Source organism: Sarcophilus harrisii, chromosome 3 (genome assembly GCF_902635505.1).
Source record: "Sarcophilus harrisii chromosome 3, mSarHar1.11, whole genome shotgun sequence".
Lineage (NCBI taxonomy): Eukaryota > Metazoa > Chordata > Mammalia > Dasyuromorphia > Dasyuridae > Sarcophilus > Sarcophilus harrisii.
The window spans coordinates 590,263,989-590,288,429 of NC_045428.1; the positions used below are offsets into that span (position 1 = coordinate 590,263,989).

The 24,441-nt window shown below is 56.4% G+C and overlaps 3 protein-coding genes across 7 annotated transcripts; all 3 read right to left on the reverse strand.

The window, feature by feature from the left end:
- Positions 1-5,197: 5,197 nt before the first annotated feature.
- On the reverse strand, positions 5,198-6,934 carry SERTAD1 (SERTA domain containing 1). 2 transcript variants are annotated; one of them, XM_031963177.1, is made up of 2 exons: positions 6,768-6,934; positions 5,198-5,994 (listed from the first exon to the last, which is right to left on the reverse strand). In XM_031963177.1, exon 2 carries the CDS (start codon positions 5,988-5,990, stop codon positions 5,325-5,327), a length of 666 nt encoding a protein of 221 aa, XP_031819037.1. In that variant the 5' UTR covers positions 5,991-5,994; positions 6,768-6,934; the 3' UTR covers positions 5,198-5,324. The 2 variants fall into 2 exon arrangements, with proteins under 2 accessions (XP_031819037.1, XP_031819038.1); XM_031963178.1 differs by lacking the exon at positions 6,768-6,934 and adding an exon at positions 6,588-6,715.
- Positions 6,935-8,700: 1,766 nt separating this feature from the next.
- Positions 8,701-13,131, reverse strand: SERTAD3 (SERTA domain containing 3). 4 transcript variants are annotated; one of them, XM_012547092.3, is made up of 2 exons: positions 12,705-13,131; positions 8,701-10,614 (listed from the first exon to the last, which is right to left on the reverse strand). In XM_012547092.3, exons 1-2 carry the CDS (start codon positions 12,717-12,719, stop codon positions 9,919-9,921), a joined length of 711 nt encoding a protein of 236 aa, XP_012402546.1. In that variant the 5' UTR covers positions 12,720-13,131; the 3' UTR covers positions 8,701-9,918. The 4 variants fall into 4 exon arrangements, with proteins under 4 accessions (XP_012402546.1, XP_012402547.1, XP_003766742.1 ...); XM_012547093.3 differs by having other exon boundaries at positions 8,701-10,828; XM_003766694.4 differs by lacking the exon at positions 12,705-13,131 and adding an exon at positions 12,454-12,698.
- A 2,093-nt stretch (positions 13,132-15,224) lies between these two features.
- On the reverse strand, positions 15,225-20,006 carry BLVRB (biliverdin reductase B). Its single transcript, XM_031963179.1, has 5 exons — positions 19,779-20,006; positions 17,438-17,602; positions 17,209-17,298; positions 15,844-15,972; positions 15,225-15,542 (listed from the first exon to the last, which is right to left on the reverse strand). The coding sequence occupies exons 1-5, from the start codon at positions 19,855-19,857 to the stop codon at positions 15,382-15,384; spliced, it is 624 nt and encodes a 207-aa protein (XP_031819039.1). The 5' UTR covers positions 19,858-20,006; the 3' UTR covers positions 15,225-15,381.
- Between the last annotated feature and the right edge of the window lie 4,435 nt (positions 20,007-24,441).

Here is a 24,441-nt window from a genome sequence, read left to right on the forward strand (position 1 = left end):
CCATTGTCCCTGTCCAGGGACCGCCGCCGGGCTGCCCTGACCCAGCATGCCCTGGTCCCGGACCCCCAGGTGCGGCCACCCCCGAACGCAGACCGGGATGAACAAAGGAATGCCTGAGGTCCAACCTGGAGGGGCCCGTGGGGGAGACTGAGAGACAGAGACCTTAGAATATAGAACATGGAACGCCTGAACTGGAGGGGCCTAGAACCCAGACCAAGGAACACTGGAACCAGAGGGGTCCTAGAACCCAGACCAAGGAACGCCAGAACCAGAGGAGCCTAGAACCCAGACCAAGGAACGCTGGAACCGGAGGGGCCCTAGAACCCAGACCAAGGAACGCTGGAACCGGAGGGGCCCTAGAACCCAGACCAAGGAACGCCAGAACCAGAGGAGCCTAGAACCCAGACCAAGGAACGCTGGAACCGGAGGGGCCCTAGAACCCAGACCAAGGAACGCTGGAACCGGAGGGGCCCTAGAACCCAGACCAAGGCGCTGGAGGGGCCCGCCCAGCCAAGGAACGCCAGAACCAGAGCCAAATCCAGACCAAGGAGCTGGCCGGAGGGGCCCTAGAACCCAGACCAAGGAACGCTGGAACCGGAGGGGCCCTAGAACCCGACCAAAAGGGCTGAACCAGAGGGCCTGGGGCCCAGCCAAGGAGCCTGGAACGGGAGGGCCTAGAACCCGACCAGGGGGCCAGGGGGGGCCCAGAATGGAGGTCAGAACGTAGAAGACAGAACATCAGTAATGGAAGGACCTTAGAGACCCTTGGGTCCGCCCCATTCATTAGACAGATGAAGCACCAGAAGCCGGTTCCAGGCTTACCCACCCTGTGGCAGGATGGGGACCAGAGGCCGGCTCTGTGGGTCCCCAGGCCGCAGGTTGGCCCTGCACGGACTCTCTGGGCCCCGGGAGTCTGTTGCCCTCAGTGGGCTCCTGGGGGATTGGCGGGGCAGGAGCTCCAGGTTCTCTTCCCTTGGTGGGAGGGGAGGGGAGAGAGAGAGAACATGGCTCCCCCTCCTCCCCTAAAAATGCCCCATCCCCCCTTCCCTGCCTACTCCCAGCCACCAATGGGGAAGTCGGAATTTGCTGAGCTTTGGGAAACGAGCTTTGGGCAGGCAGCCAGGCTGGACCCTGGCACTGAGCTCCCAGGGGAGGGGGGGCGGTGGGGACGGGAAGGGGGGCGCTGGGGAAAGGGAGGGGGGCGGTGGCTGCCCAGCCTTCACAGGGGAGCCTCGGGTCCCAGCTTCCTTTGGGCCCTCGGGCTCTGGGGAGGACCCTTTGCCCCGTGCCGGCTGCTTTGGGGTCAGCCATGGAGCCTCAGTGACCCCGACTTTGTCAGGGGAAGAGATAGACCAGAGGGCCTGGCGGGGTGGGGTCGGGCCAAGCAGAGGGAGCAATCTTGGGATGGGGAGGGTCTGGGGAAGGGTAGGGAGGGGAAGGAGCAGCCCAGGGATGTAAACACAGGACATCCTGCACAGGGAGGGGAAGGAGGGGATGTGCAGATAGATTTCCCAGCAGCCTGGGACAGCTCACCAGTGGGCACTGGGTGCTGGGCACTGGGCGCTGGGCATGGCCCCTCAGGCACAGCCCCCTTCCATCCCAACAGCTCCCCCTGCCCCAGGCAGGGACCTGGTTGATCTCCTGCCCCCCAGCCCTCAATCTTTCCTTCAAATCTGCTCCATCTTGCCTCCTTTTAGCAGCTCCGCAGACCTGTCCCTGTGACCTCAGGGCCCCCCAAGTCTCATCTCTGCCCCTCCACCCTCCCCCTCCCCGGCCCAGCACCCTCCGATCCCCAGGGAGCATTAAGCCCCGGAGGGAAAGGAGGAAGCCAGGGGGCTCGCTGCCCGCCCTTCGGAGTGCTCGGGGCCTGGCAGAGACAGAGGCCCTTTGAGCGGGTGGGAGGGCGGCTTGCTCAGGAATGGTGTGGGCTCTGGGAATGTGGGCAAGAGGCAGGGCCGGACACAATGGGCAGCCTGACCTCGCCCGGAGCAGTCTAAGCAGCTGGGTGGGAGGGACCTCACGCAGCCCTTCTCCCCTAGGTGGGGAAACTGAGGCTCAGGGAGGGGGCCTGTCCAAGAGCATAAAGTGAAAACAAGGAGAACATCCGGAAAGGCCTCCCGGGGGGCCGAGGGGCTAATTGGGGCACCTGGGACATGAGAGAGAGGCCCAGGACCCCCTGTCATCTTCAGTGTCCGGGGCTTGGAGCAGATTCGTTCCCTCTTAGGGCCTTGTCTCCATCTCAGCCAAAGTGAGGGCCTTGCAAGAGATGCTCCTGCCAGCACTTTTATGGCTCCAATTCCCTGTCCTAAGCCCCCTCCCAGCCCAGACACCCCTCTTTAACCCCTCCCCGAAACCCCTGTTCCAAAGCCCCCACACACAACTGTTTCGCCCCCCTCCCACTGCCCCCCTGTTCGCCCCCCCACGACACCTGTTCAGCCCCCTCCCCAGCACCCCTGTTCGCCCCCCCACACCCCCCTCTTTCAAGCCCCCACACTTCCCCTCTTTAAAGCCCCCCACACGTCCCCCTGTCAAAGGCCTCCCAGCCCTGACACCCCCTGTTCTAAGCCCCCCCCACACTTACACCCTCTGTTCTAAGCCCCCCCCCATGCCCCCTCTGTTCTGCCCCTCCACGGCCCCCTGTTCTAAGCCCCCCCCACACTGCCCACCTGTTCAAGCCCCTCCCACGCCCCCCTGTTCGCCCCCCCCCTGGCACCCCTGTTTAAGCCCCCCCACTGGCCCACCTGTTCCCCCTCCCACACTGACACCCCCTGTTCTAAGCCCCCCCCACACTGACACCCTCTGTTCTAAGCCCCCTCCCCACTGACACCCCCTGTTCTAAGCCCCCCCCACTTACACCCTCTGTTCTAAGCCCCCCCACCTTCCCCCTTTAGGCCCCCCAGTTCCCCCTTCTAAAGCCTCCCAGCCCCTGAACCCCCCTGTTCTAAGCCCCCCCCCACACTGACACCCTCTGTTCTAAGCCCCCCCACCCCACCCCTTTCTGCCCCTCCACACACCCCTTTCTAACCCCCCCACACGCCCACCTGTTCTCCCCTCCCACTGAACCCCTTTTTTTAACCCCACCCCCCCTCTTTCTAGCCCCCCAAAATTCCCCCTGTCCTAAAACCCCTCCACCCCCCCCTGTTCTGGCCCCCCACCGAGTTCTCACTTTCCCCATTCTAAGGTTCTATAGCAGCTCCCTTTGTAAGAGCTCTTCTAACTCTTGCTGCCTAGACCCCCTCCAGCTGCATCAGTCTTTTTTGGGTTCCTGGGCTCAAAGGCCCCGCCCCAGATCCCACCCTGGTAAGTGAGAATCCCAAACAAGGGTCCTCCCCCCAAGCGGGGAGGTATCTTTTGCTCCCTTCGGCCTCAGGGTTCCTCCCCCTCTGAGGTCCCTCAAAGGCCCGGCCCATTTCCCTCCTGGGAGGGGCAGGATCTTAGGGCTCCCTGGCCCCGCCCCCTCCCCCTCTACAGGGCAGGAAGCTGAGCTCGGGAGGATGGAGGGTTGGGCCAGGCCCGGCCAGACAGGAAGGGACCTGTTTGGGGCTCCTCGGCAGCCTGAGGAGAAAAGCATCTAGATCTGGGAGGAACTGAAAAGTCCGCGGAGTAAGCCGCGCCCCCTCCCCCAGCCCCCTATTTTAAAGATGGGGAGACTGAGGCCGAAGGCCCAAAGCGGCCCGGGGCCTCACGGGTAGCCCAGATCCCCAGCTCTGGGCCCAGGGGTGTTGCCAGGGCACCTCCCTGCTTGGCACGGGAGCATTTTTCCTAAGCCCTCAGCGGAGCTTCCCCGACCCCCATCCCGCGGGATCCCAGAGAACTAGGACCTCTCCTTTCCCGAACTCAGCAGTGGGGCCATTTATTTGCCTTCCTTCCCCCCAGCCTGGGGGTTCTGGGACAGGATTTCTTTTTAAGCATCTTCCCTCCCCAGGGCTCCAGCTTTGGCCATCCCGGCTCCTCCCCCCTCTGCCCCCATCCTCCCATCTCCCCAATCCCAGAAAGCACGCCAGTGCCCATGCCAGGCTGCTGAGTGTGCAGGGACCCCGCCCAGCCCGGCTCATTCCAAACGACTAAGTGGCGGGAGGAATGTGGCCCGGCCACAGCTCCCGCAGGCAGGGGACCCAGAGGCAGCGTCTCGGGGCCCTCAGAATGGCTGGGCCAGAAGGGCCAATGCTGGGCTCCGTGGGAGACAAAAGTCTCCCCCAAGTGGGACGGGCCGCTTCCCGGGAGGAGTGACTTCCCCATCACTGACATTTCCACCTGAAAGATGGATGGCCACTTAGTAGAGAGGAGAATGGAGGCTCCCCAAATGTGGTCCTGAAACTGGGGACTTGAGATTGGGGGATCTTAAACTACTTTATAAATATCAATAGTTATAACCCACAGCCCTCAAGAAACCATAGAAACCAACTCTCTCATTTCTCAGTTGGGGAAGCTGAGGTTAAGAGAGGCAAACAAAGGGGTGGATGATCTTTGATTTCCAAGAATATAAAGGGATCCTGAGACCAAAGTTGGGGAATAGCTACAGTAAAAGTTATTTTTGGCTGGGTACAGGGATGGGCCAAACATTTATTAAGCACCTCCTAAGTATCTAAACTATAGCACAAAACGGAAGCAGTTCTCGTCTTCCTCTTCTCATTGGAGACTTCCAGGGTAGGATCACCATTTTGGGAAGGAACCCAGCCGTGGATCCCTCCCCTCACTCCAGACTCCTTGAATTTCTCTTTCCAGCCCCCATATATTTAGTAATTTCCCCAATCAGGATGTAAGCTCTTTGAGGGGAGGAGTGTGGGCATTTTCAGAGTTTAACAGCAGTGGGCACACTGGCTCCTCCTGTAATGTGCCGCCCACCCATCCATCCACCCATCCATCCATCCCTAGAAGCCTTTATTCCATTATCCCTCCCAGTTCTGAGATTGCGTATTACTTTGTGTGACTTTAGAACAGAACTAGAACAGAGCTAGCCGAGATCTTGGAAGACATATATTCCTCTCCACACCCAAAGGGAAACTGAGATCCAGACAAAGTAGACAGAATGAGAGGCAGCATGTGGACCATGAGATTCCCGCCTCTTCATCTTCCAGCTGGGGAAACTGAGGCAGAGAAGCAAACAACCTCCACCTCCCTTGCAAGGAGGATCAATATTCACTTAAAATACACCGGGTGAGAAGAGGAAGAGAGACACAAGGGACAGACACATTGCTTCATATATTAATTGTTTTCATCTTAAAAACCGTTCACGCTCCCCACCCCACAATTCCCAGCAGCCCCACGACCCCTGGTCCATTTCAGGCCTCTTGGGGGCAAGAGGAAACCAATTTCTGGTCCCCCTACAAAGTCTGTGTGCCCACCAGCACATCCATGAGGTAATCTAGTTCAGACACGTCCAGTCCCGGCCCCTGCGTCTTGTCCTCAGTTTCCCCAGAGTCTGTTTTAAGGTTGGGCCAGAGTTCACAGTCATACATGGAGGTGTCGATATCATCAAAAAGACCCTCCAATCCATCCTCGAGGAGGATCTCCAAGGAGCCCAGAGGGGCTGGTCGCCCAGGGTCCAGGCCCGGCTCAGGGGGCCGGCTCAGGGGGGCGTCTTCAGGGAAGGCCGTCTGAGTGTCGCTGAGCCCCTCGATGTGACTCAGGTCGTCCAGGAGGGTCGAGACCGAGGTGCACATGGGGGCGTCGGGGACCACCGGGAGAGGGCTGACGGGAGCTGGAGAAGGGGGTTCTGGGGCGGAGGGCTCCAGGGCCATAGAGGACTGGATGCGCCTCAAGGTGTTGACCACCAGGACGAGGTGGCGGAGGTCCGGCTCGCCCCTGCGCAGCCCATGGTGGAGCTTGAAGATGGAGAGATTGAAGAGGGAGCTGGGGGGCAGGGGTGCGGGGCTAGCCTCCGCCTGGGGGCTCGGGCTAGAGCTGGCCTCTTCCAGCCACCAGTCCTGCGAGGCGGGCTCCTGCTCCTCTTCCTCCTCGCGCTTGCGCTTCACGCCTTTGCACAACATGGGTCTGTGAAGAAGCGGGGGTCTGGGGTCAGGGAGGAGATTCCCGCCGCCCTCCCGCGGCCCCGGAAAAGCCCTCTCCTCCCGCCAGGGATCCCAGCCCGCGGCGGGCCCGAGGGGCCGCTAGGGCAGGGGCCGAGCCGGGCTCTCCCACACTCATTTTCGTAACCGAGTTCCAGTTCTGGTTAACTCTGAGAGTGTTGATTCCGTGTGCTTTAGAACGTGATTCCCGGAAGGAGTCCGGGGGTCACCAGCTTGTTACAGGCCCCCGGACCCCGCTCCCCAGGACCCCGGCCCCCCAGGACCCCGGCCCCCAACCGCGCAGGGGCTCCGTTTCCTGGCCGGGGAAGGCGCAGGGGCCGCGGCTGGAGGGTCGGCACGGAGGGAGGTGCTGACTGCCCGCCCCGCCCCCGCCCGCGGGCGCCCCCGGCCCGGCCCCGCTGGTCCCCGCCCGGCCCGGCCTCCGCTCCGCTTCCGGCCCGGCCCGGCACGGCGGCGGCCGCGGGGGCGGGTGAGTCACGCAGCCGGAGCCAGGGAGCCGGCGCCCCCGCGCCCCGCCTCCTTCCCCTTCCCCTTCCCCGGGGCTGGGGCGTGATTCACCCGGGGCCCGAGCAGGCGCCAGCGACCGCGGCGGCCGCCCGGGACGGGCCTGGCGCCCGGAGGCCGCGGCGCGAGCATCGGACGCCGCCCCGGCTTCGGACGCGCCCCGGACGGCGATCCCCCCGCCGGCCCCCAAACCCGGCCCCCCTTCCCCCCTTTCCCTTCGCCTCATTTACATACCCGGCTCGTCGGCTGCCAATCAGAGGGTCCGCGACGCCAGCAGCAGCCAATCAGGAAGCGGCGGCGGCGACCGCATAGCTCGCGCTCTCGCTCCTCCCGCGGCTGGCCCCTGGGTCGCTAGAAGCTGCACTGGCCCCAACGCACAGTCGGGGGGTTGCTACTTTCCTCCGCTTCTGCCCCGCCCCTAGGAGACTCCGCCCCTCGCAGCGGGATTGGTTCGCTCCAAGCAAGGGGCGTGTCTAGGAGGGGAGGCGGGGCCAGCAGAGACAGGCCGCCCGAGGCTGGATTCCCGAGGCCGAGAGGCCCGGGACGGGGGCACTCTCTGCCTGGCCAGCCGCCTTGGGCTCGCTCTCAGCTGTCGCTCTCCGGGCGAGGGAGAGCCAGGGCGGGGGTCCGTTCTTGGGCACTTGGGAAGGGCTGGATGAAGGAGCTGGAGAACGTATCCCTCCCCCCCCCCAGGAGCCTCTTCCGCCTGAGTTGACAAGACCCCCAGGCACCTGTGTCTCGCTAGAAGCTCCCCCCGCCCGCAGAGCCGTCTCCCTCCCCCCCGTTTGTGCCGCAAAGACTGCGGCCCCCGGAATCCGGGCGGAAAGGGCATCGCGGAGCCCCTTCCCCTTCTACATCTCCCCTCCCCTCCCCCCGGCCCGGCTGCCGCAAAAAGCCCCCTCATCGAGCGCTGGGGGGGGGGTCTCGGACGGTTACGGCCAGCCCCGGCTCTGAGGCGGGCGGTCCGGGGCCCGGCAGCCTGTGGGATCTTGGCAGGGCCCGCCCCTTTCTGGGTTTCACGTGGAAGGGGGGGCTGGGGGGTCGCTGAGGCTGTGGCAGACCCCGGATCCGGGGACCCCTCCCGGCTCCTGCAGGCTGGCAATGGAGCCGAGCCTCGGGGCGCTGCCATTGGGCGACTCTGAGCAGCTGAGCCCTGTCAGTGCCCCACTCCTTGGCAGCTGCGGAGCAGGCGAGGGAGGCCTGCCCTAGGCCCAGAAACGAAAGTTAAAAGGAGCCAGCCCGGCCTGTGTCTCCCAAGCCGCCACCTCGGGCCTTTATTAGGGCAGGAAAAGTCTTGGGCCGGCCCGGGAGGAGCGAGCGGGGCCCCAGCGTGGGTGGGGCGACGGAAGGGGCCCAGCTTTCCCAGGAGGGCATCCAGAAGTGGCCAGGCGCTGCCCCTCAACTCCGCCCGGAGGAGAGAGCCCTGCAGCGGGGGAGGGGGCAGCGGGGGCTGCTCTCTCCTCACAGCTGAGCAGAGCCTGCTTGGAGGGCCAGCGCTTTGGAGGGTCTGGGTGGAGCTCGGCCAGCCCCGTCCAGGCCTCCTCCCAAATAAAGTGGATTACAGTCAGGAGGGAGACACGAAATCCCAGCCTGCCTTACTCTCTCCACAAACGCCCCTCCCCCCGCGGAGGAAAAGAATTTCCTCCGGCATTTACTACACCCCACAAAGGCAAACTTTTTAGTCCCAGGATCCTTTCCCATTCTTTAAAATTACTGAGGAGATTCCCCCTCTCCCTCCCTCCTCCCCAAATCACAGTTTCAATCTGTGTTCTCTACGTTGGAAATGATCGTCCTAAGATGTTCATTTCCAACATGGTAAACATGAATTATTATCAAATTATGAAAAACGATGATGAAAAGTTTCCAGAAAGAGGCTCCCAGGGCTCCACGGTGGGAGACTTCTAATAAGACTCTTTCCCTTCCTAGTCTAAATCTCCCCCTCTCTAAGATGCAGAGGTTGGATGATATGTCTAAGGCCCCTTCCAATGAAGAAGTTTAAACTGACCACCCTGCCCCCACCCTCCCATCCTGCAGTAACCCTAAAGGCAGGGAGGGCCTGGTGGAAAAAGAAAACACCTGACCCAGGCCCTATATGGAGGGCCACCTGTTCCGACCCACCAGAGGCTCCAGGCCAAAAGCATGATGGGAAGAAGGGATTAAAGGCGCATTATGGAACATGAAGGTTTTATTCACAAAATCCAGATGAAATAGGCCTTTTGGAGATAGAATCAAAAAAGGGTGACCGCAGATGAAGATTCCTTCATCCCTATTGCACTTCATCGAGGCCACTTTGGGTAGGGAAGGGGGTGAATAAGGTCAAAGGAGGGGCACAGAGAAAGGATGGGGGTTCACAGTTATGGCCAGGCACCGGCGTGGGGAGGGGGAAGAAGAAGATGTAAGTTTTTACTGTTTTCATACCTGTCAACTCTGGGAGATGGGTGGAGGGGGGGGTTGGTCTACAGCCCCTCCTCCCAGTAATGTGGACTTTGTCTCCCCTGAGGCCTCTTGGCCTTCAGCCCTGCCCTGCCCTGCCCCCTTCCTCCCCTAGGCAGTTACTCAACTCAGACCAGCTTCTTTGGATCTGACTCCGAGTCAAGGGAAAAAGGAGAGAGCACCAGGGCCTTTGGAGTCTCACTAGGCTAAGTAAGTGGAATTGATGAGATAAAGATTCTCTCATTTACATGTATTTAGTCCTTACTCTTAATTCCACAAGATTCACACCTTTAAGAGAGTATATAGCAGGAGGAGCTGACAAGCTCCTCTGAGGTCAAGCCCACTAGAAGCTCTGGGAACCTCAGCCAGGAGTCAGTCACAAGCCAGGGAAGGCAGCTTAAGCTCTGGGAATCAAGGAGGCCTCTGAGAAAGCTAACCGGGCCCGGGAAGGAGACAATAAAGGATTCGGATTTTTAATCCCCAGCTGCACTTGTGATTACTGAACTAAAACTGAGGCTGCCTCCGGAGACCCCCAAAAAACCTGCTCCCAGAGAACTTTACATTTTAAACAATATCCCACCTGGGAACCAGGTTCCCAGAAGACACAGGGTTAACTGGAAGGGGAACAGTAGCCCCAAAGTGTTTGGCCCCGGCATGCCTTGGGCCTGTCAGGGTGATTGAGTGTCAGCAAGGGAGCAGAGTTCCATCAAGCCAATAGGAAAGGGAAATACATTCAATTGTTCTGCCCTCAGCAGGCAGTGAGACCAGGGCAGAAGATCCCTAAGAGAGGAGGCTTTCACCCCCCATCACTAGGAAGCTTCCCCCCCAGATTCCTGAGATAGGAAATCTTTGGAGACCACTTTCTTGACACTGTCCAGAGTTAGCAAGCGTCTGAAGGGACGGGTTCCAAATCCCAACTAGGGAATTTGGGGTCCCACCCCCCAGCCCAGTCTTATGAGCCCTTGATGATCTCCAAGATTTGGTCCAGTTCGGTCCAGTCCCATTCGGCGGCAGACTGTCCCGGGAAGCAGACTGCCCCAGAGGAAGAGGCAAAGGCTGAAGAGGAGGGCCAAGGCTCCCTTTCCACATCTGAGGTGTCCATGTCAGTGAAGAAGTCCTGAGGAACCAGGTCTCCGAGGTACCTGTGGCTCATGATCTCAAAGCTGCCCAGGAGAGGCTCCTCAGCCCTGACCGGTGGGGAAATGAAGGCCCCAAGAGGCGGAAGTATTTGCTGGCAGTCTCCCAACAGGCCATCAGCGGAGGTAGAGGCACACGTCCCATCTGGGGGCTCACAGCAGTCCTGAGCGGCTCGTAAGCCTAAGAGCTCCTCCAGCTCCCTGAGCAAGATGTTAGCCGACTGGGCGGTGAAGGGGAAAAGCATCTCCAGCCCGGCTCCCTGGCAGGGGGCTGGGCTCCCCTCCAGGTTCATCTTCTCCCTGAGGTGGTTCAGGGTGTTGGTGATGAGCACTTGCCGTAGGAGGCTAGGTGGGCCTAGCTGGAATTTGTCCATTGAAAGTTGAAGTAAGGTCTGGCACAGGTTGGACTGGGAGAAGGCGGCCTGCTCCTGGGACTCCTTTCCAGCCTCCACCTCTTCCGGATCCCCATGGTCCCCGGGATGCTTGCGCTTCACACCGACCACCATTGTTCCCTGATAGGAGAGGAGGCAGGAGTTAGGAGGCCTGTCTGTCCCTCACAGGGCCCCTGAGCCTCAGTCTAGCTTCTGCCACTGACTTGCTATGTGGTCTTGGCTGAGAAGATCACCCACTTTAAGCCTCCCTTTTGTCCCTCGGTAAAGCCACGGGGTTGGACTGAAGATTCAAGCAAGGGTCCTCTTCGGAAAACTGGTAGAAGGAATTTTGGAGCTGACAAGGAAAGGATAAACTATTAGCTTAGAGATGCTCTCTTTTATCCTTTAAAAAAAAAAAGAGGGAAATGCATTGGATTTGGCTTTTATATTATCATAGTATGAGAAACAGGCTGAAGCAATGGGTGGAGAGAATTGGCTTCAAAACCAGAGAGTTCTGGGTTCAAATCCTACCTTTTCACAGTTCTTATGATGAGATCGTGGGTGAGTCATTTTATTTTTAAATGCCTGTGGTAAATCTCAGACTGTAAATTGCTGACCCTGCATTGGTAAGGCACTAGCCTCGCTTGGGATGGTGAATTTAGATTTGAAAAGGAACTAGGAGACTGGAAACCAGTTTGTCTGAGTTTTTTTTCCCATTTTACAAACGAGGAAATTTAGACAGAAAAGTTTGATGGTTTAACTAGAGACCTGACTAAATCAGGATTTGAACTCAGTCCCTCTGACCCCTCTCCCCCAGCATGATACCCATTTTTCCTTTACCAATAAGATCACAGGCCTTCATCCGTTTAATATCTCAGTAGGAGTCCCCTTTTGTTGACCCTCAGCAACTACTCCTAAGTAGTGAACATTTTAAGGAGATCTTCTGTAAGATGATCATTCAGGTCCCTTCTAGGTCCTATGATTTTGAAATCCCGGGACTTTGATCCCTCCGGGCTCATTTCGGGAGGATCCCCTCATTTTACAGAGGGGGAAACTGAGGGGCAGAGAGAGGGAAGGAACTTGCCCCAATTAGTCATTCACTGGCAATTCAAGACTAGAACCGGTTCTCTAGATTCTCATTGGACAAGACTCAAAAATGGAAAGGACCCAGTACAGCTAAGAAATGCTTATGGCTCCTACGTGCCCCAGAGGCGGCCCCCCCCTCGGGGCGAAGCACCTACTCCAGAGCACTCTCTTGCTCCTCCCCTCCATTAGAATTGGACAGGCCCCTTTTGGTCAGTTCTCCAATCAGAGGGCCCCGTCTCTCCAGGCCACGCCCAGCGAGTGAGCCCGGAGGCTACTGGGGAATGGAGTGCGGTTCTGTTTTGGGAGAGGGCCACTGAAACCATTTAAGCGACGGACTACAACTCCCAGAAGGCCACTCCATCTTTAGCCTTCTGCTCCGCCCCTCTCTCAACTTTTTAAGAAGGGGGGGGGGAGGAAAGTACACTACCCAAAAATGTAGCTCCTCCCCACTCCCCGAAATTCCCCAGTCACCCATCCCCGCTCCAGACTGTTGCTACGGAGAAAGTTCGGTGTTCTTCTGGGGGAGCCTGGGGAGGTTAGGCAGAGAGACACAAGCCCCTTGATCCCTGAGAGATAGGCAGGAGAAAGGGGCCCTTCACTCCCTTCTCCCTCTCCCAAATAAAGCCAGGCTGACCCTGCCCCCCCCCCCCCAGGGTTCTAAAACCAGTCTCCAGCCTCCGAGGTCTCCCTGCCTGCTTCCTTTCGGCACCTCTAGTGTGGTTCATCACCATTCACGCGTTTGAATAACGCCCTAAGTTTCTCCCCATTTCCCAGGCTGGAAAACTGAGGGTCAAAAAAGTTACGATGTGCTCACAGGCATATATCTAGTATTAGGGGAAAAGACTGGAACTGAACCCGGGTCTCCTCAACCCCAGTCCCACCGCTGGAACTCACGACTGCGCGCGGCTCCTTAGAAGCGTCCGGCGGCGCCCAAAGCCAGACCAGCACTCCCCCGGGGGTTGGAGCTTGGATGGCCACCGCCATCGCCCCCTTCTGACTCGGATCTCCCAGGGTCCCAAGACCTGCCCCGATTCTCCCAGATCCCCAGCAATCTTCTCTCGAATCCCCCAGGTGCCTTCGGGCAGCTCCGGTCCCTGGGCTCTCCCTCCTGCTCCTCCCCCCCAGCCCACTTCTCCCAAGCTCACCGATCCGGGCTCCATGGCTCCGGACTGGAGGCGGGGCAGGGGCCCGGAGCCTGGGCTTGTCCCTCCCAGGCAGCCCGGTCGACAGCTCCGCCGCCCACGGCGACTGGCTGAAGCCTCACCCGCGCCACGCGCTGATTGGCTGGGCGAGGATAGCGATCGGACTACAGGTGATGCTGGTCTCTCGCTCCTCCTCCTCCTCACCTGCGCCCCGGGCCATTTAAAGACCTGAGTCGCGTGACTACCGGATTAACTAGCCTCTCGGGTCGGCCTCCCGGAGCCCGCGCAGGTTCCTCCTCCCGGGACCATCTAAGAGCCCAGAGGGAGGGGGTGAGTTGGGAAGAAGAGTTATTTTCGCTAGGGCTGGCGGAAAGGGGACCCCGCCCGGCCCCGCCCCTCGCACCGGGCTGCATGGACAGCGCAGGCGTAAAGAGACGGCTAACGCAACTGTCCCCAGCCCCTCCGGCAGCCAATCAGAGCGGCCCGAGGCGGAGGAGGAGAAGAGGCGTAGCGTTGCCATAGCGACCAGGCTCCTGCCTCCTCCGACTCTCCGAGGCCCCGCCTTGGAGGCGCCCGAGGCTGGGGAAGGCGGTGGGTCTGTCCTGGGCGGGGCGGGGCGGGGCGGGGGCGGGGCCGGGTTCCGAGCCTCCCTCTGCCGCTCCCCTCCGCATACTTATACACACGCACGCACCCGTGAGCACGCACACGTGCACGCGCACAGCCAGGTGTCCGAGGGCATGGGAACTAGTAGCGATAAAGACGAGGAAGGAGAGGCGGGAGTTAAAACAGGAAAGGCAAGGTAGAAAAGGAGAAAGCCCTGAGGGGGATAGACGGGAATGGAGAGAGGGGAGGAAAGCAGAGAGAGACATTGACATGGAGACGCAGAGGGAAAGAAATAAATAACCACAAGTGAAATGGAGACCGGGAGACCAGAACAGGGAGGGAGACAGAGACAGAGACAGAGACAGAGACAGAGACAGAGAGAGACAGAGACAGAGAGAGACAGAGAGAGACAGAGAGAGACAGAGAAAGAGAGACAGAGACAGAGACAGAGGGACAGAGAGAGACAGAGAGAAAAGAGAGAGAGAGACAGAGAGAGAGACAAGAGAGAGACAGAGAGAGAGAGAGAGAGAGGCAGAGAGACAGAGAAAGAGAGACAGAGACAGAGACAGAGGACAAGAGAGACAGAGAGAGAAAGAAAGAGAGAGACAGAGAGAGAAAGAGATAGAGACAGAGAGACAGAGACAGAGAGAGACAGAGAGACAGAGACAGAGAGAGACAGGAGAGAGAGAGACAGAGAGAGAGACAGAGAGAAAGAGACAGAGAAGAGCAGAGAGAGACAGAGAGAGACAGAGAAAGAGAGAAGAGACAGAGAGCAGAGGGAAGAGAGAGACAGGAGAGAAAAGAGAGAGAGAGCAAGAGAGGACAAGAGAAGACAGAGAGAGGAGAGAGAGGAGGAACGAGGACAACCCAAGGGAAGAAGAGGGAGAGACGAGGAAAGACAAGGAAGGGAACAGAGAAGTCAAAGCAAGGAAGAAGAGGAGGGAAAAGCAGGAAGGGAAAAGAAAGGGAGGAAGAGAGACTGGAGGAAAGCTGAATTAAAGGGAGAAGAGGTCGATTTCCTTGCAACCCCCACTTCTGATTACAAAGGATTAATGGGGCCTGACCAGAGATAAACCCACTTCTAATTAAGCAGAGGCATGGGGCTCCTTGCCAGTGGGAGAACTTGAAAAAGTGAAATCTAAGGAGTTTAAGGCTATCCAGGCTCTCGCTCAGAATGAGGCTGGAGATCCCTGCGGGGGGTAAATCGATTTCCCCGCCCCAGCTTCTGCATTTCTCCCCAGAAATTGCCCGGAGGGAGACTTTCCCTCCGGAGGTGAGAGAGTTCCTTGGTTCAGGAGAATTTGAGGCCCAGTTGAGGGACCAAGGACCCAAGGATACTTAGGAGGCGGTCACTGAAGGAAACAAAGCAATTCCAAAGTCCTTGCTCTGTTCTCAGCCTAGGAATCTGGGATGTGAGCACTCTACTAAGAAAAGACTTCCAGGCCCAGCGATACTAGAACCTGGGTGCTGAATGCCCCACAGTCTTGCCCTCTGAAATGTGAGCTTACCCTTCTCCCAGCCTGGATATGTATTTGTGGGAGAGTGAACCCCAAGTTTTATCCTATACTCACTTTCTTACCATGCCATCTATCTTCAGTAATACCTTTGTAAATGACTAATTACGCTGATTGATGGTTACCGGGTGTTTGTGAGTTATAGTTTGCTTGTTTTTGGTTTCATTTATTTATTTTTTTAAAGGAGTGAAAAGCTAAGAGAACCCTCCCTGGAGAGCAAACATTAGAAATGAGCCAGAGAGATTGTTATGTGCACAAAGAAAGAGAAAGAGACAGAAGGAAGGAGAGAAAGGGAAAGGAGAGGGGAGGGAGAGCGAGGAACAGAGGTGGGGGAGACAAAGAAGGAAGAGAGGGAGAGAGAGGAGGAGGAAGGGAGGGAGGGAAGAGAAGGAGAGAAGTCCAGGAGTCCATATGACTCAGTACTTTTTTATTATTCTATTTTCTGCCTTCCTCTTGTAGCCAGCCCTGGCCCTCTTCAGCAGTGTGTCATCCCTGCTTTCCAAGGACAGGCCCACACGATGCTCCTTCTCCCTCACGATCCAGGAGAGCGGGGGCCGCCATCTCTAAGTGTACTGATGGGAAGGGTAGACGCTATGCCCGTCATACTCGGTTGTGGTGAGGCACCGAAGCATGAAGTGCCCCAGGTCGTGTTTGGAGATCACTCGGAAGGGCCCCCGTCCGTCCACAGTCACATTGTAGGCCTTGGTCAGGGGCTGGTCCCCGGCTGCAGTGGGAAGAGGAAGAAAAGACATCTTGGAGCTCGACTGCCCTTTTCTCTCTTGCCCTTCCCAAAAGGGAGAAGGTGTCCTCTGGGGCTCTAACTGAGGGCACATCCTGGAGACTGTGGCCTAACTAGGAGGCTCAGAATCAGGTTTGTAACAGGCCAAGGCCACCCCTAACTCAGGTGGGGCCCCACTACATGGAAGGGCTCTCAGAGGTCCCCGGAGGAGTTGAGCTTTCTTCCCACCCCCCACCCCCAGATGAACAAGGGAGAGCCCAGGGCCTGCTTTCCCGAAATCACCGACCAATATGTGGGGGCATCACAGCCACATAGTGCAGACCCGACTCCTGCAGCAGCTTATGCATCCGGATGTGGTCATCGGTCACTGCCTGGAGGCGGGCAGGGACCTGGGCTGGGTCCCACAGGAGGAAAGCTGCAGAGAGAGCAAGAAGGGAACAGCGTCACAGACCGGAGCAGGCAGTCCTGGCCAACTACCTCTAGGAGCAGGCACACATCATCCATGAGAGACTCCTAGTGGTGGGGAGCTCATTCCCTCTTTTTTTTTTTTTTTTTTTTTTTTTTTTTTTTGCTGAGGCAATTGGGGTTAAGTGACTCGCCCAGGGTCACACAGCCAGAAGTGTTAAATGTCTGAGACCAAATTTGAACTCAGATCTTCCAGATTCCAGTGCAGGTGCTCTAGCCACTGGGCCACTTAGCTGCCCCTGCCCGTATTTTCATTAGGCAGTTTTTGCTCGTTTGTTGGCCCTGAGGTTGATTTGGAATCTGCCTCCCTGAAGCTTCTCCTACCCAAAGGACCTAATTTTCCCATCTAGGGGAAAACAGAATAAGTCTAGTTCCTCTTTCTTGAAATAATAATAGTAATTATAGCTAACATTTATATACAGACTTAATATGTGCCAGGTGCTGTGCTAAGCACTTCATAAGTTTATCTCACTTGTTAATAATGATAATGATAACATTTAGGTAGCACCTACTATGTGCCAGGCAATGTGCTCAGCATTTTATCAATATTATCTCACTGAATAATGATAATGATAGATAACGTTTATAAAGTGCCTACTATGTGCCAGCCACTGTGCTAGGTGCTTTACAAATATTATCTCATACTAATGATAATAACAGGAAACATTTATATGATAATAAGGGCTAACATTTATATAGTACCTACTATGTTCCAGGAAATATGATAAGTGCTTTTACAAACAGTATCTTAATTTGATTCTCACAGCAACCTTGGGAAACGAGTACTATTTTCTTCATTTTACAGATGGGGAAACTGAGGCAAACACATTAAGCAACTTGTTCAAGGCCACACAACTAGAAAGTGTCTAAAGACTTCCTGCCTCCGAGCCTGGCCAATCTTAAAAGATAGTTAAAATAAATAGTTAAATATAAAGTTCTCCAACCCAACCCCATTCCAGCTAAGTATTTCCAGATCAGTCACCTTGCCTGGTCTCCAGACAACTTTCCAATTTGGCTGCTCTTTTCTCCCCCAATTTTCTCCCTTTGTACTCCCTCAATCAAGATTTGAGGATGACACTCGTGACCCTTTTCAGATCCCCCACTTTTTCCAGTGTTCCCCCATCCTCCAACCTTCTGAGTGCTGGCTAAGGCCCCCAGGAAGGCCCAAAGTCCCCGCTCCACCCACCCGAGGTGCAGGCCACGACCTTGAACACGCCATGGGCCTTCATGGCAGCCACGATGTTCTGGGTGCCCTCCGACATCACGGTGGTGGGACCTTGGAGGGGAGGACAGAGAGTGACGGTCACTTGTTGGAGGGGGTGGAGGCAGCGGGAGTGGTGGAGGTGGCGGGGGTGGTTGTGGCTGAGGGGGCCGGGGCACAGGGACAGGCCGGGGGCACAGGGGAGGTTCAGTACTCAGGTCACTGCCGGTGCCCAGCAATATAACGACGGCATCCTGCCCTGCCACGGTCTCCTCCACGTTGGCTGCTTTGAGGACATCACCCACCACCACCCGGGCTGGCTGGGGACCGTCAGAGGGCAGCTTGGAGGCATCCCTCACCAGCACTGTCACTTCATAACCTAGACATGGACGAGAGACAAAAAGATAGAGAGGTCAGGGGTTGTCTGGGAACTGGGAGCCTGAGGCAATGCGATTTAGAATGACTCGATGTCAACCAACCAAGTAGAATTTATTAAACCTATACTCTGTCAGGTACTGTGCCTGGGGTACAAAGAAGGGGAGAGACAAAGCTTTCTTCCAGAGCTTGAAATCTAATGGGAGACGGACACAACATGCAAACAAGGATGTCCAAATGACACATAAACAGGATGTGTCAGGAGTAGCCTGAGAGGAAGGCCAAGATCAAGGAGTCTCCCAAGAGATCATGCAGATCAAGTCACTTAACTCCAAGGAGGAGGAAAAGGAGGAGGAGGAGGAAGAGGAAAAGGAGGAGGAGAAGGAAGAGGAAAAGGAGGAGGAGGAGGAAGAGAAGGAGGAAGAGGAGAAGAAGGAAGAAGAGGAGGAGGAGAAGGAGGTAGAGGAGGAGGAGAAGGAGGAGGAGAGGAGGAGGAAAAAAAAAGATTTTAACATTGTATGAGAAGCAAGGATGGTATCATAGAAAGCAAGTTCTAAATTTGGAGTCAGAGACCTGGATTCAAATGCTATCTCTGAAACCTTTCTTTACCACCAAAGTGACCCTGAACAACTTAACCTGTTTGCCTCAGTTTCCTCATCTGTAAAATTAAGGAGTCAGACTAGATGGCCTTTGAGGTCCATCTCAGTTCTAGTTCTAGGATCTCATGACCCCAATTCCTCTGGGGAGGTAAATAATGCATGCAGGAGACAGGCGGCAAGGATCTGACCTCAAGGTTACTGAATCGCACAGAACCAGAATTCTCCTTTCCACCTACACCAAGCAGGCTCTTAATAGTTAAATAAGGCCCATTTCTAGAACGGCCTTTCCTCTCGAGGGAGGCAAGATGGCACATTTTACAAAGGAGGAAACGGAGGCCCAGGGACTTGACCAAGAGTTTTCCGATGAGTATGTGTTGGAACTGGCATCAAACCCCAGGTTTCTCCCTTCTCAGCTCCAAGGCACCAGGCTCCCCCTAAAACAGAGGCTCCTTATCATAGAGACATGGGAAACTAAGGTCTGGGGGGGGTCAGATGTCCAGACTCCCACACCCCATCATGTGCCTTAGCTCCCGGGGTGCAATCCCAAGGGTGAGCAGTAGGGAGGGAGAAGGTGGGGGCAGGAGGAAGTTAGGAAAGGAATGACTCAGCAACTCCCAACTTCCTCCCCTCCTCACATTGCCCCCCTACTCTTGAAATCCTAGTCAGCAAGAACATCTCCTTTCGGCTTCCTCTCTATGTCCCATGTCACAAAAGGGCACCCCTTGGGCATTGGGGGATGGGAGGGGTGTTGGTCTGGGCTAGAGTATTGGGAGTATCCATTTCAAAGGTGCCCAGGCTAGATACCAGAGGCACGGCCCCACTCACCCCCGTGGGGCCTCAGATAGCTGTTATCTGGCTTCCCACCTGGGTCAGTTAATGCTTCTGCTTGCTGCCAGTCTGAGGACTAGGCAGGGAGCGGGGCCCAGGGCTTCCTGGTGTCCCCTCACAGTTCTCCCCAAAGGAAGCTCCCAGCCCAGGCAGGGCCCTAGCCCAAGGGGTCCCGGCGCAGAAGCTGACATCATACATCACTGTGGCCCAGGCTGGAGACAATGTGGGACCCCGTCATGACTTTGCTTCTAGACCTGTGTTTTCACAAGACCTCCTGTGGGTGTCCCGGAAAGCCAGGGGTTCCCTCTGAACCAGCCATGTGCCCCCACACAGCTCCATCGTGGCTCTGGCTCCGTCCTCATGCCGTCCGCAGCCCCGTCCCCGCGCTCACTCCCACGTCCCCAGCAGAGCCCCCGGTCCCGCCTCTCGTCCCCATGGCCCCGAGTCTCTCCATCCTGCCCCCGTTTCCAGAACCCCCGTGCCCCATCCCCGCGGCTGCCCCGGGGCACCCGAGTCCGTCTGCTCCAGCTCAGTCTCCCAGTGCCTCCTCTTGCCCCAGTACCCTTTGCCCCGTCCCGTGCCCTCCCGAGCCAGAGCCTTCTCCCCGCTGACCTCGAGCCCTCCGTTTTCGGCTTCCGCGGCCCCTCCCTCTGCGCCCCCCCCCGCCCCCTCCGCGCCCCTCTCTGCGCCTTCAGAGCCCCCCGCGCCGTTCCCCCCAGAGCCGCCCCCGGTCCCAGCGCCCCTGCCCCGTGCCTGCTTGCACAGCCTGAGCCAGCGTGGCGAGCCCGGTCCTGCCGGTGGCTCCAAAGAGCGCGATCTTCTTGATGGTCATGCTGCCGGGGCGGGGGGCGTCTTCTCGGGCCGGGAGCGGGGCAAAAAGCGCGCCTCGCGGCGAAACCTCGGGCCCGGATCTAAAGCCCGAGCTCCGCTCGCCTGCCCCCAGCCTCAGCCGGGCCCCACCTCCCGGGAGGCCTGTCCTCGGGAGTCCCGCCTCCGGACTGCGCCCGCCCACGGCTCGGGGAAAGCCGTCCTCCTTAGCCCTCCGGTTTTATTTTAAAGGTCCCGTCGTAGACAAAGTCCTCTGCTGGGCGTCTGGCGGCCGCGCAGAGCTCAGCGCGCTCCGATCCTCCACGCCTTCAAAGGTGAGGAAACTGAGGCAAAATTTACAGCCCATTCACACCAGCCAGGCACTCGGAGTAAGGCAGAAACAAAGCAATCCCGACCTTCCAAGAGCTTTTTTCCGAAGGACAAAGGGCTGAGTATTTTCCTCAGTCTCTCCCCTCTTCGGTCCATGTTTCCAAAGAGATATTTCCTAAAGCAGGGAGTCTGAATTTGCCCCTTCCCGCTGAATAATCTCCCGTGGCTCTCTCTCACCGCCGGAATCGGATGCATTTTGGCGTTTAAAGCCGGTCAAAACTGAGCTCCAACCTGTCTTTCCAGCCGTACACATCCCTCTCCTTTCTAGGGGACTTTCATAGGTTTCTGCGTCTGTGGTTGTTCCATTCATTGTCTCGATTTTTTTGTTTGTTTTGTTTTTTGTTTTTGTTTTGTTTTTCGTTTGGGTTTTTTTTTTTTTTTTTAATGTCTGTCAGAATCTCTATCTCCCTGTCTTATGCTCTGTACTAAGGTGGATGTAAGGCGGTGGCTTGAGAGGAAGTTTCATGTTGACTTTTTATCCCTAGCAACTAGCACATCCCGGGTAAATAATTTCTGTATTGGCTTGGAACTGGGTGCATATGGAGGTGGGGGGTGGGCAGAGAGGGGACAGAATGGAGGATGACCTGAAGGGGACAAGAGGAGTGATGGAGCTCTGGAGAGAAACGGGCAAGTTTGCTGGAAGAACATATTTAGATGGAAAGACCCACGTTCTCTTTGGGGAGCATAGGGCTTGCAGGATGTCCATAAGGAGCTGTCCAGCAGATAATACAGGAGAGAGATTACGGTTGGATGTTGAGGTCTGGGAATCATCTGTGTAGAGAGATCATTGAACCTATGGGGGCAAGGGAGATCATTAAGAAAGAGCAGGGGGGGGGGGGGGGGGGAGAGTTAGTCCCAGGACATAACCTTGGGGAATTCCTGCAATTAAAGTGCTAGGAGATGGATGGCAATTTAGCAGACTAATGAAGACGTCTGACAAGCAAGAGGAACACCGGGGGAGGGCAGTGTCAGGAAATCAAGGAAAGAATATGTTGAAGGACATGGCTGATGGTGTCACCAGCTGCAGAGAGGTGGAGAAGAATAAGGACTGAGAGAATAAGGACTTGGAATCAGTAATACAAGTTCATTGGCAACCTTGGGGAAAAGTCTCAGTTGAGTTTTAAGATTCAAAGTCAAATTACAAAGGATGGAGAAATGAAAAGATGGTGGGAATGAAGGGATAATGTTTTTATTAAGCCATGAAAGGGATATGGAAATATAGCATAATAGTTAAGGGGAAGACAAATGAGTTTTTTAAGGATGGGAAGTCGAGCAGGTTTATAGGTGGTGAGGAGAGAGAGGAGAAGAAAACACAGAGAATGAGAGAGAATTGAGAGAGTCAAAGGGACAAAGCTCCTGGATATGGGAGAGGTAGGAATTAAGGGCACATGTGAAGAAATTGGCCTTGGCCAGGAAGAGGACTACGTCTCTTTCTCACAGACTAGAGCAAGAGAAAGGAGAATGGGGAGGGGGGCGTTGCGAAGAGGGGTTTTGAGGTGTAAAATAGGAAAGAAAAGAGCTCTCACAATGAATGACTGATTTTCTTAGCAAAGTAGGGGTGAGACTCATGCAGGAATGAGGGAATGAGAAGAGTCTGAGGAGAGAAAACTACTGGGAATGTAATTTTTAAAAAAGTCAGTGAGAGAATAAAAAAATGATGTGCAACAGGGATGATCTAGTCCTGATCGGACCTCGTGAGGTTTTTCAGCCAGCGTAGTTGGTTTTCCTCAGGAGTGTGTAGAATGTGAAGAATGGAGAAGCGTGGACCAAGTTTATGGTTCAGCAAAGCACGAGAAAGGTGTAAGGGATCGATTCAAAGGTAAAGGAAATGTGAAATTCAGCTGGTCATCCATAGGATTCAAGAGTGTAAAGGGAAGGAAAGTAAAGCCAAAGTGGGAAAATGAACTGAGAGAAGAGGGAAGGGGAAACACTGGAAGTTATGATGGTGAAGAATAGGTCTGGGGAAGATGGAAGGCGATCAGAGAGAGGAATTTCAGCGCTGAAAGTTATGGAGATAACATAGTGGTGGGTGATTGTGAACCTCTAACTGCAGGTGACCAAGCTGTGGAGGGACACACTAAGGTGGAGGGAGCGACATTGTAAGTCATGGAAAATGAAGAGGCTGAGGAACTACTGATTTTGCAGTAGTAGGCCTTTAGGGGTTTTTGTTAGAGGAGTTTAATGTCTGACTTTCATCTTCCTGGCTTGAGAGGAAGATGGGAAGTGCTGGGCTTGAGAGGACCAAACTCCTCAAATTAGAAATATTAAAAGCCAGGAGTTCCAATAGATAAATATCACAAAGAGCTGGCCGCCGTGCCATGGACCAATGGAGTAATCTGCGAGGATGATGGGGACAAAAGGATGGTTTGGAAGTGGCAGTGAAAAGCAGTGTTTCCTTCTCCCTTAGTTTAGTGTCACCTAGTGGGGACATGAGGGAAGTACTCATCGCTGGAGATAGTGGCCAAGGATGATTCAGAGAGAGGCAGGTTTCTCAGTGCCAGAAGATAAATGAGTTCTAGGAAGAAAGGGAATTTCAGAGGCTCCATGGGGCATGGTGGAACTGGGAGGGCAGAGGACAGAGATTGGGGAAGAAAAGATGAGCTGCCTTAAGAATGAGGACTCAAAATGGGGAAAGATGAGTTTCTCCCAAAGTCAAGTTTAAAGTTTGTCATAACCAAGATTTTCAGAATCTGAGCCCAGCTTTTCCTCTTGTAGCAGCTCACGTCTGGGTGTCTTATTTGCATCCAATTGTTTACTGTTTTGCTCTTGAGGGTAAGCTTCGTGTATCTGTCGGTTGGCTGGCATGTGTGTGGGGTCACTGTCCCTGGGACCCGTTTCTGGCTGCATGGGTTTCGGGGTGTCTGTGTCGGTTCCACTGGGTGCCTCTGGTTTTGTATGTGTCAGAATCCCTGTGTCTTATGCTCTCTGCCCGTCTGCCCCTCTGTACCCCCTTGAGAGATAAGGCCTGAAGACCAACACCCAAGAGGGATCTGCACTGCTAAACCCTTGTTTCTTCATGGTTGTCCAGAATAGAGGCTGCTCTCTTAGCCTCAGTTTCTCCTTCTGTTGTTGCTCAATCGTGTCCACTTTTGTGACCCTGTGGACCATGCGGCAGGTCCATACTGGGCATGGGGTTTTCTTGGCAAAGATTCTGGAGTGGTTAAAGAAAACAGAGCTTAAGTAACTTGCCCATGATGGCACAGCCAGTAAGAGGTGTGAGGGCGAATTTGAAGTCCTGTTTTCATGACTTCGGGTCCATTGGGACAAGTAACTGCCTCTTTCCCTCAGTACCGGCCCAGCTCAAACCCCGCCCCTTGCGGGTGGGGGCTGTTAGGAAGGACTTAATCTGGAAGGCCAGTAAAAGTGCTTTGAAGGTTCAGAAGTGGGGGCGGGGAAATGGGGATTTCCAGTTTTAGGAAGTTAGGGGTCGCAGCTAGGAGGTGGGAGGTGGTTTTTGAGTGAGGGGGTGTTTGAGGGTAAGCTGGGAGCAAGCTGGCAGGGCGGTGTCCCAGCTGAGTTAGGAGGCCCAGAGGGAGGGCGGGATGAGGGTCCCTGCTGAGGGGTTTTTAGAGGGAGCTTTCCTGTGAGAGGGGGAAGACGGGGAGAAGGGTTGGTGGGAGAGAAAGAAAGGAAAAGCCCGGCGAGCGGGGATCCCAGGATTGAGGTTTCGGGAGGTGGGAGAGGGTGGGGAGATTTGAGAGAAGAAACTGGACAAAGTCCGGAAGTACCTGGGTTAAAGGATGAAAGGGAGGGAGGGGCGGGGTGGGAGGAGGCAGAAAAGAGCGGGGATAGCTTGGGGGATTCAGGTTAGGGGGGGGGAGGAGCGGGGGGGCCGGAGGGGAGGGAATGGCGAGGGGGCCGGATGGTGGGGAGACGGATGGGGGTCCCCCGGGCCGGTGCGAATGGTGCAAAGGGGGGGCCCCCATCGCGGTGGCGAGGTCCTGGGGAGGGGCTGAGAGAGGGACTCCAGATACCAGGGGTCAAGTCAGATGAGGGGCATGAGGGGGTCCCTGGCTAAGCGGACGCTGGGGGGGTGGGGGAGGGTCCAGGGGCCTGTCGAAGGCGGGGGTGAAGGAGCAGGCCGCTGCCGTGGATCCCGGAGGGCGGAGGGGGCCCATGGGGCGGGGGCGGCACGGCTGAGGCTGCGGCGGCGGCGCATGCGGCCCAGGCCCGAGCCCGGCGGCGGCGGCGGCGGCGGCGGCGGCGGCGGCGGCGGTCA

Bases quoted from the DNA above. Each gene is read 5' to 3' on its own strand.
- SERTAD1 (XM_031963177.1), bottom strand. From the start codon at position 5,990: ATGTTGTGCAAAGGCGTGAAGCGCAAGCGCGAGGAGGAAGAGGAGCAG.
- SERTAD3 (XM_003766694.4), bottom strand. From the start codon at position 12,543: ATGGCGGTGGCCATCCAAGCTCCAACCCCCGGGGGAGTGCTGGTCTGG. The intron at 10,615-12,453 runs GTGAGTTCCAGC...CTCTCCTATCAG, and splicing joins CTAAGGAGCCGCGCGCAGTC to GGAACAATGGTGGTCGGTGT.
- BLVRB (XM_031963179.1), bottom strand. From the start codon at position 19,857: ATGACCATCAAGAAGATCGCGCTCTTTGGAGCCACCGGCAGGACCGGG. The intron at 17,299-17,437 runs GTACTGAACCTC...CTCCCCTCCAAG, and splicing joins GGGCACCGGCAGTGACCTGA to GTCCCACCACCGTGATGTCG. The intron at 15,973-17,208 runs GTGGGTGGAGCG...CTCTCTCTGCAG, and splicing joins GGTCGTGGCCTGCACCTCGG to CTTTCCTCCTGTGGGACCCA.